This window comes from Oncorhynchus clarkii, chromosome 8, assembly GCF_045791955.1.
Source record: "Oncorhynchus clarkii lewisi isolate Uvic-CL-2024 chromosome 8, UVic_Ocla_1.0, whole genome shotgun sequence".
In the NCBI taxonomy this organism is placed as follows: Eukaryota; Metazoa; Chordata; class Actinopteri; order Salmoniformes; family Salmonidae; genus Oncorhynchus; species Oncorhynchus clarkii.
The window spans coordinates 39601652-39623193 of record NC_092154.1 but is presented as its reverse complement, the minus strand read 5'-3'; the positions used below and the strand labels follow the sequence as shown (position 1 = coordinate 39623193).

Here is a 21542-nt window from a genome sequence, read left to right as displayed (position 1 = left end):
CTTTTTGCTTGAGGAACCACGACATGGCTCTTACAGTCGAAGTCGGAAGTTTACATACACTTAAGTTGGAGTCATTAAAACTTGTTTTCAACCACTCCACAAATGTCTTGTTCACAAACTATAGTTTAGGCAAGTTGGTTAGGACATCTACTTCATGCATGACACAAGTAATGTTTCCAACAATTGTTTACAGAAAGATTATTTCACATAATTCACTGTATCACAATTCCAGTGGGTCAGAAATGTACATACACTAAGTTGGCTGTGCCTTTCAACAGCTTGGAAAATTCCAGAAAATGATGTCATGGCTTTAGAAGCTTCTGATAGGCTAATTGACATAATTTGAGTCAATTGGATGTTTACCTGTGGATGTATTTCAAGGCCTACCTTCAAACTCAGTGCATCTTTGCTTGACATCATGGGAAAATTAAAAGAAATCAGCCAAGACCTCAGAAAAGAAATTGTAGACCTCCACAAGTCTGGTTCATCCTTGGGAGCAATTTCCAAATGCCTGAAGGTACCACGTTCATCTATACAAACAATAGTACGCAAGTATAAACACCATGGGACCACACAGCTGTCATACCGCTCAGGAAGGAGACGCGTTCTGTCTCCTAGAGATGAACGTACTTTGGTGCGAAAAGTACAAATCAATCCCAGAACAACAGCAAAGGACCTTGTGAAGATGTTGGAGGAGACAGGTAAAAAAGTATCTATATCCACAGTAAAACGAGTCCTATATCAACATAACCTAAAATACCGCTCAGCAAGGAAGAAGCCACTGGTCCAAAACCACCATAAAAAAGCTAGACTACGGTTTGCAACTGCACATGGGGACAAAGATCGTACTTTTTGGAGAAATATCCTCTGTTCCGATGAAACAAAAATAGAACTGTTTGGCCCTAATGACCATCATTATGTTTGGAGGAAAAAGGGGGAGGCTTGCAAGCCAAAGAACACCATCCCAACCATGAAGCACAGAGGTGGCACCATCATGTTGTGGGGGTGCTTTGCTGCAGGAGGGACTGGTGCACTTCACAAAATGGAAGGCATCATGAGGATGAAAAATTATGTGGCTATATTGGTCGCAAATGGATCTTCCAAATGGACAATGACCCCATGCAAACTTCCAAAATGTGGAAAAATAGCTTAAGGACAACAAAGTCAAGGTATTGGAGTGGTCATCCGAAAGCCCTGACCTCATTTGCATAGAACATTTGTGAGCAGAACTGAAAAAGTGTATGCGAGAAAGGAGAACTACAAACCTGACTCAGTTACTCCACCTCTGACAGGAGAAATGGGCCAAAATTCACCCAACTTATTGTGGGGAGCTTGTGGAAGGCTTCCCAAAATGTTTGACCCAAGTTAAACAATTTAAAGGCAATGCTACCAAATACTAATTGAGTGTATGTAAAATTCTGACCCACTGGGATTATGATGAAATAAATAAAAGCTGAAATAAATAATTTTCTCAACTATTATTCTGACATTTCACATTCTTAAAATAAAGTGGTGATCCTAACTGACTTAAGACAGGGGATTTTTACTACGATTAAATGTCAGGAATTGTGAAAAACTGAGTTTAAATGTATTTGGTTAAGGTTTATGTAAATTTACGACTTAAACTGTATACAGGTAAGAGACTACAGCTACAGTTTCAAATATTTTCTAATTTTGGAAGAAAGTTGCTTATATTGCAAGTTAAATCATACTGTTAGCGACCCAGTCATCTAATGACAGCTAGCTAACTACCATTGTTATCTCAGAATGCCATTTCACATTGCTAGTTACAGTGCCTTGCGAAAGTATTCGGCCCCCTTGAACTTTGCGACCTTTTGACACATTTCAGGCTTCAAACATAAAGATATAAAACTGTATTTTTTTGTGAAGAATCAACAACAAGTGGGACACAATCATGAAGTGGAACGACATTTATTGGATATTTCAAACTTTTTTAACGTATCAAAAACTGAAAAATTGGGCGAGCTAAATTATTCAGCCCCCTTAAGTTAATACTTTGTAGCGCCACCTTTTGCTGCGATTACAGCTGTAAGTCGCTTGGGGTATGTCTCTATCAGTTTTGCACATCGAGAGACTGAAATTTTTTCCCATTCCTCCTTGCAAAACAGCTCGAGCTCAGTGAGGTTGGATGGAGAGCATTTGTGAACAGCAGTTTGACTGGGGTGGCGTAAACGAGGGGTTGGCGGGTGGTGGGTGGTGGGTGGCGGGACACAATGCAGATAGCCACGTTAGCCAATGTGCGGGAGCACTGGTTGGTTGGGCCAATTGAGGTAGTATGTATATGAATGAATAGTTAAGGTGACTGTGCATATATGATAAACAGAGAGCAGCAGCAGCGTAAAAGAGGGGTTGGGAGAGGAGGGGGGCACACAATGCGAATAGTCTGAATAGTCTGGGTAGCCATTTGATTACCTGTTCAGGAGTCTTATGGCTTGGGGGTAAAAACTGTTGAGAAGCATTTTTTATCCTAGACTTGGCACTCCAAAACCGCTTGCCATGCGATAGTAGAGAGAATAGTCTGACTGGGGTGGCGGGGGTCTTTGACAATATTTAGGGCCTTCCTCTGACACCACCTGGTGTAGAGGTTCTGGATGGCAGGCAGCTTAGCCCCAGTGATGTACTGGGCCGTACGCACTACCCTCTGTAGTGCCTTGTGGTCGGAGGCTGAGCAATTGCCGTACCAGGCAGTGATGCAACAAGTCAGGATGCTCTCAATGTTGCAGCTGTAGAACCTTTTGAGAATCTCAGGACCCATGCCAAAACTTTTTAGTTTCCTGAGGGGGAATAGGCTGTGTCGTAACCTCTTCACGACTGTCTTGGTGTGTTTGGACCATTCTAGTTTGTTGTTGATGTGGAATTCAAGGAACTTGAAGCGCTCAACCTGCTCCACTACAGCCTCGTCGATCAGAATGCATGCTCGGTCTTCCTTTTCCTGTAGTCCACAATAATCTCCTTAGTCTTGGTTACGTTGAGGGATAGGTTGTTATTCTGGCACCTCCAGGCCAGGTCTCTGACCTCCTCCCTATAGGCTGTCTCGTCGTTGTCGGTGATCAGGCCTACCACATTTGTGTCATCTGCAAACTTAATGATGGTTTTTGAGTCTTGCCTTTTTCAAATGATTGCCTATCGAATATACAGTGTCTACGGGGTCATATTGCACTTCCCAAGGATTCCAGTAGATGTCAACAGTCTTTAGAACCTTGTTTGATGCTTCTACTGTGAAGTAGGGGGGAATGAGAGCTGAATGAGACAGAGGTCTGGCAGAGTGGCATGAGCTGATCACGCGCGCTCACGTGAGAGTTAGCTGCGTTCCATCGCATTTCTACAGACAAAGGAATTCTCCGGTTGAATCATTATTGAACATTTATGATAAAAACATCCTAAAAACTGATTCTATACTTCGTTTGACATGTTTCTACGAACTGTTATATGACATTTCGTCTGAACTTTCGCCTGGACTTGCTCTCGCGTCGTGGGTTTGGATTGTGTACTAATCGTGCAAACAAAAAGGAGGTATTTGGACATAAATGAGGGACTTTATCGAACAAATCAAACATTTATTGTGGAACTGGGATTCCTGGGAGTGCATTCTGATGAAGATCATCAAAGGTAAGTGAATATTTATAATGCTATTTCTGACTAAAGTTTTTTTTAAATCTAACACAGCAGTTGAGAAGTGGATCTAAAATTCCATGCATAACAGTTGTATCTTTTATCAATGTTTATTATGAGTATTTCTGTAAATTGATGTGGCTCTCTGCAAAATCACCGGATGTTTTGGAACTACTGAACATAACACGCCAATGTAAACAGATTTTTGGATATAAATATGATCTTTTTCGAACAAAACATACATGTATTGTGTAATATGAAGTACTTTGAGTGTCATCTGATGAAGATCATCAAAGGTTAGTGATTCATTTATCTCTATTTGTACTTTTTGTGACTCCTCTCTTTGGCTGGAAAAATGGCTGTGTTTTTCTGTGACTAGGTACTGACCTAACATAATCGTTCGGTGTGCTTTCATCGTAAAGCCTTTTTGAAATCGGACACAGTGGCTGGATTTACAGTTTATCTTTAAAAAATGTGTAAAATGCTTGTATGTTTGTGGAATTTTAATTATGGGATTTATGTTGTTTTGAATTTGGCGCCCTGCAATTTCACTGGCTGTTGGCGAGGTGGGACGCTACCGTCCCACATATCCCAGAGAGGTTAACCCTTGCAAGGCTATCGGCCCAGACGGCATCACTAGCCGCGTCCTCAGATCATGACAAGACCAGCTGACTGGTGTGTTTCTGGACATATTCTCTTTACTGTCCCTAGTAGAGGATCATATCACCTCCACCTTACCTGTCACCCTAGACCCACTTCGATTTGCTTACCAACACAATAGGTCCACTGACATTGCAATCGCCATAACAGTGCACACTACCCTATCCCATCTCGACAAGAGGAATACCTATGTATGTAAGAATGCTGTTCATTGACTATAGCTCAGCATTGAACACTAAAGTACCCTCCAAGTTCATCATTAAGCTTGAAAGCCTGGGTCTCAACCTTGCCCTGTGCAATTGGGTCATGGACTTCCTGAACGGCCGCCCCCAGGTGGTGAAGGTAGGAAACAACACTTCGCTGATCCTTAACACTGGGGCCCCACAAGGGTGCATGCTAGCCACCTCCTGTACTCTCTGTTCACCCATGACTGCATGGCCATGCACGCCTCCACCTCAATCATCAAGTTTGCAGACGACACAACAGTAGCAAGCTTGATTACCAGCAATGACAAGACAGCATACAGGGGGAGGTGAGGGCACTCAGTGTGGTGTCAGCAAAACAGTCTCTCACTCAACGTCAACAAAACAAAGGAGATGATCGTGGAGATCAGAAAAGCAGAGGGAGCACCCCATCTATCCACATTGACGGGGTAGCAGTGGAGAAGGTGAAAAGTTTTTAAGTTCCTCGCCGTACACATCAGGGACAAACTGAAATGGTCTACCTACGCGGACATTGTAGTGAAGAAGGTGCAACAGCGCCTCATGAGGCAGAAGAAATTTGGTTTCTCACCTAAAACCCTCACAAACCTTTACAGATGCACAATTGAGAACATCCTGTCGGGCTCTCCAGAGGGTGGTGTGGTCTGCACAATGCATCAACGGGGGCAAACTTCCTGCCCTCCAGAACACCTACAGCACCTGATGTCACAGGAAGGCCAAAGACCCGAGCCACTGCCTGTTTCCCCCGCTACCATCCAGAAGGCGAGGTCAGTGCAGGTGTATCAAAGCTGGGACCGAGAGACTGAAAAAAAGCTTCTATCTCAAGGCCATCAGACTGTTAATCATCCATCACTAACACCGAGAGGCTGCTGCCTACATACAGACTTGAAATCATTGCCCATTTAATAAAGGTATCACTTTAATAATGCCACTTTAATAATGTTTACATATCTTGTATTACTCATCTCATTTGTATACAATGTATTTTATACCTTCTATTGCATATTGCCTATGCCGCACTGTCATTGCTCAACCATATCTTTATATGTATATTTTCTTATTCCATTCCTTTACTTAGATTTGTGGGTATTAGGTAGTTGTTTGGAATTGTTAGATTACATGTTAGATATTGCTGCACTGTCGGAACTAGAACCACAAGCATTTCGCTACACTCGAAATAACATCTGCTAACCATGTATATGTGACCAATAAAATGTAATTTGATTTGAAATAAACATCACTTTCTTTTATAGTTTTTACTAGCACCATGCTGCAGTTGTTGCCAGCATAAACTAGCTAGCTGGGAGGGCTCTTCTGGATGACTGACTGAACCAAATCCATTCGTCTCCACTTGACTCTCAGCTGTGCAACATACGTCATCAATTTCGGCACCAGGTGTGTCCATACAGCGTCTCCCAAGAGGGAACTCTCGGGACTCGTGGAAGAAATTGTCCGCAGGTCACAAGATACTCACACACAATGTGAGAATCACCATGGTTTTGGTCAATGAGGGGAAAGTACAAACCCTTTTCCTGTGTGTGTGATCTCTGTTTTTTTACAGTGACCTCTAGCTGAGTGCCTCTGTTGGGGCTAAATGTCAGATACATGTGATTCAGCTCTGAGATCACACACACACAGACGGAAAGACATGGAGAACCAGTTCTGGAGTTGCAAGGCATTGAGCCAGAAAGCAGACACCGCCGACCCTTCCCTAAATTTTCCTCCCTGTTTTCTCGTTCTCTCGTCTGTTTCCCCCTCCCTCCCTCATCCCTGAGTCCCTCCTGTCATCCAAGGGGCAGAGTTACGGCACTTACAGATCAATTACCCGAAGGAAGTAGGGAGGGAGGGAGGATGGAGGGATGGCGAAAGAGGAAAATGGGAGGTCAAGGCCCGTAGAACAGGCCGTATTTATGGGCCCCCACCTCATACATTACAGCCCCATTCAATCAAATGGAGTGGGTGACTGCACTGTGGCGGCTCTTCGCTGACTGGCTGATACAGGGAGGTCACATGGACAGAGAGCGAGACAGAGAGAGAGAGAGGCTACTGGGCAGAGAGGCCAGAGCCATCAGTCACTCTCACCATGAACTTTAATGCATTATGAATTGTACCGTGAATATCACACCGTCTCGTTGTAATGGTGGTGGTGCGGATGATGGTGTGTGTGCGTGCATGTGTGTTCAAGTTTGTTTATTTGTCATATACAAAGGGAAAGGGCGATACCTAGACAGTTGTACAGCTGAATGCATTCAATTGAAATGTGTCTTCCTCATTTAACCCAACCCTTCTGAAAGTATTTAGACCCCTTCCCTTTGTTATGTTACAGCCTTATTCTAAAATGCATTAAATTATGTTTTTTCCCCCATCAATCTATTGTCACGCCCTGGTCTTAATATTTTGTGTTTTCTTTATTATTTTGGTCAGGCCAGGGTGTGACATGGGTTTATTATGTGGTGTGTTTTGTCTTGTTTTTTTTGTATAGTGGTATAGTGGGGTTATCTAGAAAAGTCTATGGTTGCCTGAAGTGGTTCTCAATGAGAGGCAGGTGTTTATCGTTGTCTCTGATTGGGAACCATATTTAGGCAGCCATATTCTTTGAGTGTTTCATGGGTGATTGTTCCTGTCTCTGTGTTAGTTTGCACCAGATAAGGCTGTTTAGGTTTTCACATCACATTTCTTGTTTTGTGTTGTTTGTGTATCATCTTCATTAAAGATATATCAAAATAACCACGCTGCATTTTGGTCCGATCCCTGCTACACCTCCTCTTCAGAGGAAGAGGAGAAAGAAAACCGTAACAGAATCACCCACCACAAAAGGACCAAGCGGCGTGGTGACAGGCAGCGGTAGCAGGAGCAACGAAATCCAGATTTATGGACATGGGAGGAGATATTGGATGGTAAAGGACCCTGGGCTCAGCCTGGAGAATATCGCCGCCCCAAAGAAGGTGGAGCTGGAGGCGGCGAAGGCGGAGAGGCGCTGGTATGAGGAGGCAGCACGGCGACGCGGATGGAAGCCCGAGAGTCAGTCCCAAAAATGTATTGGGGGGGCTCACAGGGAGTATGGCGACGCCAGGTAGGAGACCTGCGCCAACGGGGGGTCTAGAGAGACCGAGCAGGCACCGTGTTATGCTGTGGAGCGCAAGGTGTCTCCAGTGCGGGTGCATAGCCCGGTGCGTTACATACCAGCTCCTCGTATCGGCCGGGCTAGAGTGGGCATCGAGCCAGGTAAGGTTGGGCAGGCTCGGTGCTCAAGAGCTCCAGTGCGCCTGCACGGTCCGGTCTATCTAGTACCACTTCCACGCACCAGCCCTCCGGTGGCAGCTCCCCGCACCAGGCTTCCTGTGCGTGTCCTCGGCCCAGTACCACCAGTGCCAGCAGCACGCATCAGGCCTACAGTGAGCCTCGCCTGTCCAGCGCTGCCAGAGCCTTCCTCCTCTACAGCGCTGTCAGAGTCTCCTGCCTGTCGAGCGCTGCCGGAGCCTTCCTCCTCTACAGCGCTGCCGGAGCCTTCCTCTTCTACAGCGCTGCCGGAGTCTCCCGCCTGTTTAGCGCTGCCAGAGCCTTCCTCCTCTACAGCGCTGCCGGAGTCTCCCGCCTGTAAAGCGCTGCCGGAGTCTCCCAACTGTTCAGCGCTGCCTGAGTCTCCCTCCTGTCCAGCGCTGCCAGAGCTGCCAGTCTGCATGGAGTTGCCAGAGCTGCCAGTCTGCATGGAGCTGCCAGAGCTGCCAGTCTGCATGGAGTTGTCAGAGCTGCCAGTCTGCATGGAGCTGCCAGAGCTGCCAGTCTGCATGGAGCTGCCAGAGATGCCAGTCTGTATGGAGCAGCCAGAGCCGCCAGTCAGCATGGAGCAGCCAGAGCCGCCAGTCAGCATGGAGCAGCCAGAGCCGCCAGTCAGCCAGGATCCGCCAGAGCCGCCAGTCAGCCAGGATCCGCCAGATCCCCCAGGATCCGCCAGTCAGCCAGGATCCGCCAGTCAGCCAGGATCTGCCGGAACCGCCAGTCAGCCAGGATCTGCCAGAACCACCAGCCAGCCAGGATCTGCCAGAGCCATCTACCTGCCTGAGCTTCCCCTCAGTCCCGAGCTGTCCCTCAGTCCAGTGGGGCCCTTGGTTAGGGTTACTAAGCCAAGGTCGCTGGCGAGGGTTGCCAATCTAAGGAAGCAATGCATGAGGACTAAGACTTTGTTGGAGTGGGGTCCACGTCCCGCGCCGGAGCCGCCACCGTGGACAGGCGCCCACCCGGACCCTCCCCTATGGGTTTAGGTGTGCGGCCGGGAGTCCGCACCTTGGGGGGGGGGGGGGGCTCCCCTGGTCTTAGTATTTTGTGTTTTCTTTATTATTTTGGTCAGGCCAGGGTGTGACATGGGTTTATTATGTGGTGTGTTTTGTCTTGTTTTTTTGTAGGTATTGGGATTGTGGTATAGTGGGGTTATCTAGAAAAGTCTATGGTTGCCTGAAGTGGTTCTCAATCAGAGGCAGGTGTTTATCGTTGTCTCTGATTGGGAACCATATTTAGGCAGCCATATTCTTTGAGTGTTTCGTGGGTGATTGTTCCTGTCTCTGTGTTAGTTTGCACCAGATAAGGCTGTTTAGGTTTTCACGTCACGTTTCTTGTTTTGTATTGTTCGTGTATCATCTTCATTAAAGATGTATCAAAATAACCACGCTGCATTTTGGTCCGATCCCTGCTACACCTCCTCTTCAGAGGAAGAGGAGAAAAAAAACCGTAACATCTATACACAATATCCCATAATGACAAAGCAAAAACTGTTTTTTTTAAACTTCTGCATATATTTTAAAAATAAAAACAGAAATACCTTATTTACATAAGTATTCAGACCCCTTTTCTATGAGACTCTAAATTGAGCTCAGGTGCATCCTGTTTCCATTGATCATCATTGATGTTTTTACAACTTGATTAGAGTCCGTCTGTGGTAAATTAAATTGATTGGACATTATCTGTCAATGTAAGGTCCCACAGTTGACAGTGCATGTCAGACCAAAAACCAAGCCATGAGGTCAAAGGAATTGTCTGTAGAGCTCCGAGACAGGATTGTGTCGAGGCATAGATCTGGGGAAGGGTATCAAAACATTTCTGCATGATTGAAAGTCCCCAAGAACACAGTGGCCTCCATCATTCATGAATGGAAGAAGTTTGAGACCACCAAGACTCTTCCAAGAGCTGTCCACCTGGCCAAACTGAGCAATCGGGGGAGAAGGGCCTTGGTCAGAGAGATCCAGAGTTCCTCTGTAGATATGGGAGAACCTTCCAGAAGGACAAACATCTCTGCAGCACTCCACCAATCAGGCCTTTATGGTAGTGTGGCCAGAGGGAAGCCACTCCTCAGTAAAAGGAAATATGACAGCCCGCTTGGACTTTTCCAAAAGGCACCTAAAGGACTCTCAGACATTGAAAAACATGATTCTCTGGTCTGATTAAACCAAGATTGAACTTTTGGGCCTGAATGCCAAGCGTCTCTCCTGGAGGAAACCTGGCACCTCCCTATGGTGAAGCACACAGCCAAGGCACTAACCACACAGCCAAGGCAACACAGGATTGGCTTCAGGATAAGTCTCTGAATGTCCTTGAGTGGCCGAGCCCAGACTTGAACCCGATCAAACATCTCTGGAGAGACCTGAAAATAGCTGTGCAGCGACACTCCCCATTGAACCTGACAGAGCTTGAGAGGATCTGCAGAGAAGAATGGGAGAAACTCCCCAAGCTTGTAGCGTCATACCCAAGAATACTTGAATGCATGTAATCGCTGGCAAAGGTGTTTCAACAAAGTGCCGAGTAAAGGGTCTGACTATGTGTGCAAATGTGATATTTCAGTTTTTTTAATATATAGATTTGCAAAAATGTCTAAACTAGTTTTTGCTTTGTCATTATGTAGTATGATGAGGGGAAAAAACGATTTAATCAAATTCAGAATAAGGCCATAACCTAACAAATTGTGAAAAAAGTCAAGGGGTCTGAATACTTTCTGAATGCACTGTACACATGATATACATGGAGTACACAGTGCAAGGAAATGCTTATTGGCAGGCTCACCACTCAACAATGCAACAACAATAGGAAAGTAAATATGTGAAAAAAAAAGTTATAACATTAAAAGCTTAATTAAGACAAATATAGTGTAAGGGGAAAGGGGACAAGGGTGTAATGGGGGGGGGGGGGGGGGTGGAAAGAGGTTATAGGTAGATAAGGAGTGAGAGGAGGGGGAGTGTTGAGGCGATAAGAGAACGTAAAGACATCTCCAGATCAGTAGCGGCTCCTGTTACACTGTATGACATTCCCAATGTCAGCCGCGCTCCATCACCCCCACTATTTTGGGAGCCCGAGCAGCGAAATCTGGGATATTTATTGCTTACTAATTTAATTCTGCCAAAGAGTTTATGACTGACGAAACATGAGTCATGGGAAAAGAGAAAAATGAAAATGTGAACCCAAGGGATGGAAAAGTCATTAAACAGGAGTGGTGGCCAGACATAAACACAGGGAAAGTGCTTGGGTGAACGCAGTAAAACATTAGAGGACAGGCCAACCACGTGAACGTTTATATTTGTACTTTCATGAGCAATGTGTATGTGTTCTGAGTGCCTGTGCACATGCAGGTGTGTGGGTGTACGTATTTACATACGTGTTGGAAGCAGCTCCGGACACTGGGTTCGATGTTGCTCCCTCCGAAGGCGGCGACCTCTCCTAGTTGCCGTGGTATCTGGATAGCGTCATGGAGCAACAGACCCAGCTGTCTCTGGTCACACTTATCCCCTGACGATGCCACCTGACTGAACAGGTCTGGAAGAAAGAAAGAGTGTTTGAGTGATTGATTTAGGAGACTACACAAATACAGTTTCTCATCCAAGAGTCCACTGTCACTTTTTATCAGCGTGTTGTGTGAGTGTGTGTATTAATAGCTTCATGTGGGTAGTCATCACTAAGAGCTCCGGAAGGAGGAGGTACAGTAGAAGAGTCCTGGTGAGATGAGCAACACTGTCAGAATACAACCCAAAATAATCAACAGTCTTTCTCTCGCTCTCTCCCTCTTGTCTCCCCTCGCTCTCTTCCTTTCCCTTCCTCCCGCTGTCTCTATCACAGGAGAGCAATCAATTTCCCAACAACCCCTGCCCTGAGCGGAGAGGAAGGGAAAGGGATGACAGAGTTCTAGACGTACACACCCAACATTTTTTTCTTCTTGAAGTTGTAAAACAAAACAAAACCAAATTGAAAGCAAGAGCTCAGTTGATTCTTGTCAGAGCTCTGTCTGCCTTGTTACTCATAGATAGGACAAACAAGGAGAGAGAAAGAAAGAGAGAGACAGTGAGAGAGAGATGAGGGATGAAGGGAGAGAGAGATGAAGAGCGAGAGATGGAGAGAGAGTGAGAAGAGAAGAAAATACAGGGATGCAGTAGACAGCGAGAACGTTGGAGAGAGAGAAATACAGTAGAGACAAGAAAAAGGCGATAGAGAGTAGGATGGAGAGATGTGGCTCTTCTATCTATCTGTACTGCCTGGCCATGTATTTGATCTCTGTGTGAGACCCTGCCTTGATGTCAACTCTCATTATGTGGAATGGTAATGCCGCTTCTACCATACCGTGTGTGTATGTCTGCATGTGCACAAACCAGTCTTGATGTCAGCTTGCATTAGGTTAAGTAATTATGGCTCTTCTTCGTTAGTGCACGGCCTGAGCTGAACATACTTATTCATGAGCAGCCATGTGTTTGAGCTACATAAGCCTTCATAGCCACTACGTAGGACATCATTGTGAACGACCTCAAAATCACATGAGCCCCAGGCTTACTTAATATTTCCACTCTGAAGGACAAAACGAGGACACAAAAACGGGTGAACAACAGAGCACACTCCCCCAGTGCACCGGCCATATCCCTAATCCCCCTGCAATAAAAAAAATAATACTAAACTAGTGGGAGGTCTCTCATCTAATTAGACGGGCCAGTCACTAGCGTCCTCTGCCACGGGTCCAGCCGCTCGTCACCCTGGGTAACTGAGCTGGGATTACAGCCTGGCAGAGGGCATTATGGGATACACTGGCACAGAGAACACTGCAATGCTCACCACAGGGCTGTTCTCAATTCACCTCAGTGCGTGTGTGTCAAAGTGAGTGATAAAGTTGACTTCACTTTGTGTGTGTGTTTGAGTGTTTCTGGGTGTGTCATGTGTGTGAAAGAGGTTTTGTGCGATGGTTGGTACTTACATTTGTATTTCTCCTCCAGATGGCCCTTGGAGAGCGAGAGCAATCCTATCTTCATGGACAGGACACGAACCTTCCCACTGCGTCCACTACAGAGTGAGGGAACACGCATACACAAGAAGTAAAATAAAATAAATACAAATTCTACAAGGGGCGTGTGTGTGTTTAATACATGAATATAATGTGTGTGTCGACGTACGTGTCATAGACATTTAGCAGCCAGTTGAGACACATGTCGACACACAGCGGAACATTGACGAGGTCCTTGTGCTGCTGCTCCAGCCCGTCATAAATGGATGTCAGACAGTTGATCACATCAGGCACTGTCAGCAGCTGGTCATTCTGGGTAAGCTTGTGTTGTTCAAAGGTGCTCTGGGCCACCTTCAGGTCCAACAGGTCCACTGGATGGAGGGAGGGAGGGATTTCCCAAAGTTTTTTACTAAGACCACTCAATTACAACTAAAGGGCATTAGAAAATGGTGAAGAACAGTGGAAACTGCCACTGCAGATTACAGATGGCTGGAATGTCACATCAAGGCCGTAGACAGGATATGAGGTGGCTGTAGACATTGGTGTGACACCAGGGTGGCAGGCCAACCAATTTATGTTACAGCTACTGCAGCCCACGGCTCAGTTAATCTAATTAGCCGTTTAAGGGGAATATTGGTGTCTGAGTGTGTGGGACACACACACAAATACACGTCTCACAGTGGGGGTCCATGGAGGAAAAACAAAACACCTGCTACCGGGAAGGGGTTTGAGGAAAATATACTGACTCGTTCCCTCTCTCTCTCATCCCCTCTCTCTTACTCTCCTTCCCTTCTTTCCTCACTCACTGTACGTTTCAGAGCTCACATTAAGCCAGAGTAATAACTAATAAATATAGATCCTGTGTCTATGCTTCAGGCTTCGACTTGTAATCTAATGGGTGAAATTGAATCGGAACGCCTCTGGTCCAAATCACTCAGTTGTACTAGGAGCTCTCATCTCATCATCACAAGCAAATAGAGGCAAAGTATTAGAATGCAATACGAGATGAACCCAAAGCGCCTGAATCATCTAAACTCATTAACACACACACTGCTCCATGCATAGAACAACAAGACGCTGAACACACACCCACACTCTGTCACCTACTCTCAGCATGACAAGCACCTACCCATCCTCACCCACCCACAGCACGACAGAAAGCAGACAGTGAAATAAGGAAGTAAAGCCGTGAAGTTTGGGGTATTAGTTGGAGCGCTCTTAATAACAAACACCTGGGTAATTATGGTAGAGAGCATGGCTCAGTCCCATCAGCAAGGTACAGACAGTACCCAGAGGAACAGGTGATCATATCTCTGCGCTGCCACACACCAACAGGGAACAACTAACACAATGATAGCTATAGCCAGCTGGTTATTGTAGAAGACAATATGATCCCTTCTAGAATGAAACAAACAAGGGCACAGATGGATTCTCAGCTAAACAAAATGATGTACACACACACAGGCACACACAAACTCAATCACATACCTACGCACACACCTGCAAATTGGGACGGACATACTTCAAAATTAGCCCCTCCATTTCAGACTAGAGCCAAACGGTTTGGCAGTAGATCAGGTCATTAAGGCATCTGATGCCTTGCACCTGGACTATGATGTGAATAGGTGAGGAGGGAGAAGATTCTGATGGCACAGGAATCTCTACATTTAGCTGAGGTGTGTGTAAGTGTATAGAAAAGGACACTTACAGCATAGTGCTTTCTGTAGCCTGCGGATTTTCATGGCTGTTCTGTAAGCGGAAAATCTCACGTTGTTTAGGTCGGCTAAAAAAGAGAGAGAGAAAGATAGAAAGAGAGAAACCAGAGGGAGGAAATACATCATACAGAATGTATAATAGCGATTTGACACATGGGCATAAAATAACTGGAAAGGCGGGGAGACATGAAATAATTATGTCAAACTGAAAACCTGTTGAAAAAAATGTGCTGTAGTGTAATTTATATGTGGTCACACAGGGATGGCTGGAAATTAATGGTAATTGGGTTAGTGAGTCCTCTCTTGGAGGAGTGGAGTCCTATTTGTTGAGTGTTGGCCCTAAGGAAATGTTCCCAGAGTTCCACAGCTTATTACTGATCCATCTGCTCATTAAAGAACAGTCACACTCGCCACCGCAATGGCATGACTACATGAATTTGGATGTTACAGTCAGTGTGAGTGGGAGAATGTGAGTGTGTGTGCATGTGTGTATGTGTGAGAGAGAGGGCGAGTGAGAGAGGGAGAAATAAAAAGTGAGAGAGAGAGAACTTTGGAGCTACACCATGGTGTAAAATGTGTGTGAGGTGAAAGTGATTTTTTGGTGATTATTTATATATTCATTTATTTCACCTTTATTTAACCAGGTAGGCCAGCTGAGAACAAGGTCTCATTTACAACTGCGACCTGGCCAAGATAAAGCAAAGCAGTGCGACAAAAACAACGACACAGAGTTACACATGGGATAAACAGACGTAGTCAATAACACAATAGAAAAATCTATGTACAGTGTGTGCAAATGTAGTAAAGTTAGGGAGGTAAGGCAATAAATAGGCCATAGAGGAGAAATAATTGCTATTTAGCATTAACACTGGAGTGAAAGATGTGCAGATGATGATGTGCAAGTAGAGATACTGGGGTGCAAAAGAGCAAAAAAATAAACATGAGCATGAGGTTGTTGGGTGTGCTACTTACAGATGTCCTGTGTACAGATACAGTGATAGGTAAGCTGCTCTGACAGCTGATGCTTAAAGTTAGTGAGGGAAATCTAAGTCTCCAGCTTCAGGGATTTTTTGCAATTCATTCCAATCATTGGCAACAGAGAACTGGAAGGAAAGGCGGCCAAAGAGGTGTTGGCTTAGGGGGTGACCAGTGAAATATACCTGCTGGAGCGTGTGCTATGAGTGAGTGTTGCTATGGTGACCAGTGAATGGTGACCAGTGAGCTGAGATAAGGTGAGGATTAACCTAGCAAAGACTTATAGATGACCTGGAGCTAGTGGGTTTGGTGACAAATATTTAGCGAGGGCCAGCCAACGAGAGCATACAGGTCACAGTGGTGTGTAGTATATGGGGCTTTGGTGACAAACCGGATGGCACTACATCCAGTTTGCTGAGTAGAGTGTTGGAGGCTATTTTGTAAATGACATAGTCGAAGTCAACTATCAGTAGGATAGTCAGTTTTACGAGGGTACGATTGGCAGCATGAGTGAAGGACGCATTGTTGCGAAATAGAAAGCCGATTCTAGATTTAATTTAGGATTGGAGATGCTTAATGTGAGTCTGGAAGGAGAGTTTACAGTCTAACCAGACACCTAGGTATTTGTAGATGTCCACATATTCTAAGTCAGAACCGTCCAGAGTAGTGATGCTGGATGGGCGGGCAGGTGTGGGCAGCAATTAATTGAAGAGCATTCACTTAGTTTTAATAGCATTTAAAGAGCAGTTGGAGGCCGCGGAAGGAGTGTCGTCTGGCATTGAAGCTTGTTTGGAGGTTTGTTAACACAGTGTCCAATGAAGGGCCAGATGTATACAGAATGGTGTTGTCTGTGTAGAGGTGGATCAGAGATTCACCAGCAGCAAGAGCGACATCATTGATATATACAGAGAAAAGAGTTGGCCCGAGAATTGAACCCTGTGGTACACCCATGGAGACTGCCAGAGGTCCGGACAACAGGTCCTCCAATTTGACACGTAGTTGGTGAACAAGGCGAGGCATTCATTTGAGAAACTAAGGCTATTGAGTCTGCCGATAAGAATGCGGTGACTGACAGAAGCCTTGGCCAGATCAATGAAAACGGCTACACAGTAATGTACTTTATCTATGGCAGTTATGGTATCGTTTAGGACCTTGAGCGTGGCTGAGGTGCACCCATGAGCTGTTGGCAGGGGTACAGGTAGCCAGGTGGAAAGCATGGCCAGCTGTAGTAAATTGCTTATTGAAATTCTCAATTATCGTAGATTTATCGGTGGTGATCGTGTCGCCTAGCCTCAGTGCAGTGGGCAGCTGGGAGGAGGGTCTCTTGTTCTCCATGGACTTTACAGTGTCCCAAAACATTTTGGAGTTACAGCTACAGTATGCAAATTTCTGTTTGAAAAAGCTAGCCTTAGCTTTCCTAACTGACTATGTATATTAGTTTCTGACTTCCCTGAAAAGTTGCATAATGCTAACGCAGTACGCCACAGGATGTTTTTGTGCTGGTCAAGGGCAGTCAGGTCTGGAGTGAACCAAGGGCTATATCTGTTCTTAGTTCATTTTTTTTTGAATGGGGTATGCTTATTTAAGATTGTTAGGGATACACTTTTAAAGAACAACCAGGCATCCTCTTCTGACGGGATGAGGTCAATATCCTTCCAGGATAAAGGGGCCAGGTCGATTAGAAAGGCCTAATTGCTGAAGTGTTTTTGGAAGCGTTTGACAGTGGTGAGGGGTGGTCATTTGACCACAGGCCCATTACAGAAGCAGGCAATGAGGCATTGATGGCTGAGATCCTGGTTGAAGACAGCAGAGGTGTATTTAGAGGGCAAGTTGGTCAGAATGATATCTATGAGGGTGCCCATGTTTACAGATTTAGGGTTGTACCTGGTATGTTTCTTGATAATTTGTGTGAGATTGAGGGCATCTTGCTTAGATTGTAGGACGGCCGGTGTGCTAAACATATCCCAGTTTAGAACACCTAACAGTACGAACTCTGAAGATAGATGGGGGGGGGGCAATCAATTCACATATGGTGTCCAGGGCACAGTTGGGAGCTGAGGGGGGGGGGGGGGCTATAACAAGCGGCAAAGTGAGAGACTTATTTCTGGAAAGGTGGATTTTTAAAAGTAGAAGCTCAAACTGTTTGGGCACAGACCTGAATAGTATGACAGAACTCTTCAGGCTATCTCTGCAGCTTTGCAACTCCGACCTCTTTGGCAGTTCTATCTTGATGGAACATGTTGTAGTTGGGGATAGAAATCTCAGAATTTTTGGTGGCCTTCCTAAGCTAGGATTCAGACATGGCAAGGACATGGATTGGCGGAAGCATGCTAAAGCAGTGAATAAAACAAACTTAGGGAGTAGGCTTCTGATGTTAACATGCATGAAACCAAGGCTTTTACGGTTACAGAAGTCAACAAATGAGAGCGCCTGGGGAATAGGTGTGATGCTGGGGGCTACAGGACCTGGGTTAACCTCTACATCACCAGGGGAACAGAGGAGAAATAGGAAAGGGTACGGCTAAAGGTTATAAGAAGTGGTCGCCTAGTGCGTTGAGAACAGAGAATAAAAGGGGCAGATTTCTGGGCGTGGTAGAATAGATTCAGGGCATAATGTAGAGACAAGGGTATGGTAGGAAGTGAGTACAGTGATGGTAAACCTAGGCAATGAGTAATGATGAGAGAGGTTGCATCTCTGGGGACACCAGCTAAGCCAGGTGAGGTCTCCCCATGTGTGGGGTGTGTGACAAAATAGCTATCTAAGGCATGTTGAGCTGGTCTAGTGGGTCTACAGTGAAAGAAAACCTTAACTGACCGAAACAGCAGAAGACAAGGCATATTGACATTAGAGAGAGGCATGTGTAGCCGGGTGATCATATGGTCCAATAAACAGCAATTGGTGAGTCCGGGAGCTGTTCGGTAGTCGCTACTATGCTAGGCGAGCAGCAGGCACGGTGTTCAGAAAGCTAGCGGGCCGGGGCTAGCAGATGGGTCTTTGGTGACATCGCAACGGAAATACCTGTTGAAACCATATCGGACGATTACGACGGCAGACCAGTCGTGATGGTTCGGCGGGTCTCCGTGTCGGCAATAAAGGGCCCAGGCTCTTTGGAAAAAGAGGTATTGTAGCCCACAAATTAGCGGGTATACCTCTTCGGCTAGCTGAGAGATGGGTCTAGCTCGAGGCTTGCTCAAGACTACCTGGTGCTTGCTTCGGGACAGAGGCGTTAGTCAGCGGTAGCCACTCTGTTGCAGCTAGCTTGCTGCGATGATCCGGTGTAATGGCCCAGATCTTGCGGCAGGAATCTGGTGATGTGGTGGAGAAAAGCTGTCCGATATTCTCTGGGTTGATATCGCGCTGTGCAGACTGGTAGGTATTGACCAAGCTAAAGCTGACTGGTGTCGAATCTAAAGGTGAAGACCGCTAGCCGTGGCTAACAGTGACTACTAGCTATTAGGAAGTTAGCTGGCTAGCTTCTGCTGGAGGTTCCAGGGATACCGTATAAAAATAGCAGATCCGTACCACATTGGGTGAGGCAGGTGGCAGGAAAGTATATTTAGATTGTAGGTTGATATATTAAGATTCAAATATTTCAGAAAAAAAATGAGACTGGACAAGACAAACCCACGTCCGACTGCTACGCTATCTTGGATTGGAAGTTTTTGAGTGGAGTAGAATCTGTGTGTGTGCATGCATTTCTGGTTGTGTATGTGTTCCATACCAAGCGATTGGTAGAGCTCTGTCATCTTTGGATGGTCCCAGCAGGTAGTCTGAGTCTGGTGGCTGGAAAACAACAGGGGATAACGATAAGGCTTTTGTCACACACACACACACACATAAATTGCTCTGTGCAATCACTGTCTAGACTGCCTTCTCTACCTGTTGTCTTATCGGCTTAAAGATAGAGGCCCATGTACACAAATCAGAAACGCGGATTTGATTGTGATTACCAAAGCATACAAATTATCCAGGACGCCTTCAGAGTGATGCACAAGGAGACACAGACAATCACACCCCTCTCACACACCCCTCTCATCTCCACATGCCCCCTCTCAATATGGTATGGTAAATCAACAAAAATAAACAACATTTGAACTAAAAACGTAAACAAAAAAACAAATCTGATCAAGGAGAGAGAGTCGTGTTGAGTCTAGTACTCCAGACGACAACATTGATAAGCAGGAGTGGGGTTTGTGTCAGTCTGTCTGCTGCACTGCTTCATGTGATCAGAGAACTGATAAAAATTGGAGGTATTCCGCTTCGGAAAAAAATACCTGCCTGCACCCACACAGGTGTCAAGGGACTGTAATGATTTAACGTTTTAAAAAGGAGTCTAAAATTAGATGTCTATTCTGTTGTGAACGCCAGTGTCTCTGTGATTAGGTTGTTGTGGATGAGACTGTCTCCACAGAGAGAGAGAGACAGAGAGAGTTGGAAAGAGAGTGAGAAAGGGAGAGAGTGAGAAAAGACAGGGTAGATAGTGAAGTGCTGACAGTAGAACACAGGGGAGACTGACTACAGAAGCCGTCAGCAGGTGTTCATCCCTATTCATCATGCTCTGAAATGGCTGACACTTTCACACCTTCCTCCACACACACACGTCTTGCATTGCAAACATCACTGGAGCACCGCTCAGAGTGTCTTTTTTTAGCTGTCCTACACTAGTCAGGGCCTGATTCAATCACGATCGAGTGGATATTATTGTGTCCCAGTGAGAATTTGGACACCAAGCAGTCAGAAATGGACAGTTTGAACGTTTAGCCCCGGTTGTGGCATTAACATGTACACACACACATGCATGCACACGAGCACGCACACAGCAAAACTCTAACAGCTTGAGGGTTCAGCCGCAGTTGTGGCATAAACATGTACAAACACATGCATGCACACGAGCATCTCTGGAGACACCCGAGATGAAACACGGGGAGTTGACTGATCTGGCAACCCGCCTGTGTCTTGCCACGATGTATTCAGACCAAAGCAGCGGAGTGACAAACACAGAACGAAGGACACTGTCTAAATCAACAAATGGACTACGCTAGCTGCCTACTACCTCCTCTGGATCTGGATTGGAAATTTCAGGACTGTCGTCATGGAATTAACTGACAAGAGTTGTCAGGTTCTAACTTTCCTCAATCATCCCTACCCTCTCCCTCTGCCATCCGTCTTCATTTATCCTCAGAAACTACCAAGTTTAAGATTACCTGCAGTAACCTTAACAAGGACAAAGCTGTGACGTATGTACACATGTTAAAGCTTGAAGAATACAAGGATCACACAGATGTTCAGGTCCCAGAATGTGAAAGAGATGGTTTGGTACCAAGGACAGCGTTTTAGAATCGGTAGTCACTAGTTACCCCAGCAACAAAGTCATAATTATGGCTAAACCCCAACAATTTCTAAAATGCATCTTCATAAAATCTGATTTTAAACTTAACCCTCACCTTAACAACACTGATAACCTTATACCTAACATTAAAATAATATTACATTCATTTTTATGATATAGCCAATTTTGACTTGGTGGTAACTAGTGACAATTCAAGAATCTCTCGGATATGAAGAACAACACAGAGATGCATCTTCCTAAATAAGCAGTTAAGGTTGGCTGTTCTGAAGCTACTGCCTGAATGGACCAAAGGGGCTTGGAAGTGCCATATAGAATGCAACATTCATTATCAAACTCGGTTAGAGATTTAGTCTTTTCCATGTGTGCACCAATGTTTCCGAGTCAATTATATTCTACTTGTAATGCCTATTGGAATGTAATTGTTGTGTAATATCTGGTGCCAACATGGAAGATATAACAGCTTTGGGTAATGAGCTCAGACAGGAACTCAGAGATTAGCACCACAGGTGTTGATGTGTTGAAGGTACCGAACTGTCTCATCGGTGCCAAACAAGACCTGCAACCAGAGGAGAAGATGGCAGATGTTTTATGTGCCCACAGCCAATTATGTTATTTTGCTTGCTTATTTGCGGTGTTTCTAACTTATTCTTTTACTTATTTTGTACATAATGTTGCCGCTACCGTCTCTTATGACCGAAAATAACTTCTAGTCATCAGGACTGTGATTACTCACCACGGACTAG

General features: G+C 45.4%; 1 protein-coding gene across 2 annotated transcripts in view; it reads right to left on the bottom strand.

Annotated features, from left to right (window-relative positions):
* The window catches only part of LOC139415381 (utrophin-like), a 180354-nt gene that overhangs the window by 58874 nt on the left and 99938 nt on the right, over positions 1-21542 (bottom strand). For both annotated transcript variants that reach the window (XM_071163488.1, XM_071163489.1), the window contains exons 9-13: positions 19171-19232; positions 14468-14542; positions 12929-13130; positions 12733-12818; positions 11155-11312 (exon numbers count right to left, since the gene is read on the bottom strand). In XM_071163488.1, coding sequence (XP_071019589.1) covers positions 11155-11312; positions 12733-12818; positions 12929-13130; positions 14468-14542; positions 19171-19232 — 583 coding nt within the window. The remainder of the gene's footprint in view (positions 1-11154; positions 11313-12732; positions 12819-12928; positions 13131-14467; positions 14543-19170; positions 19233-21542) is intronic.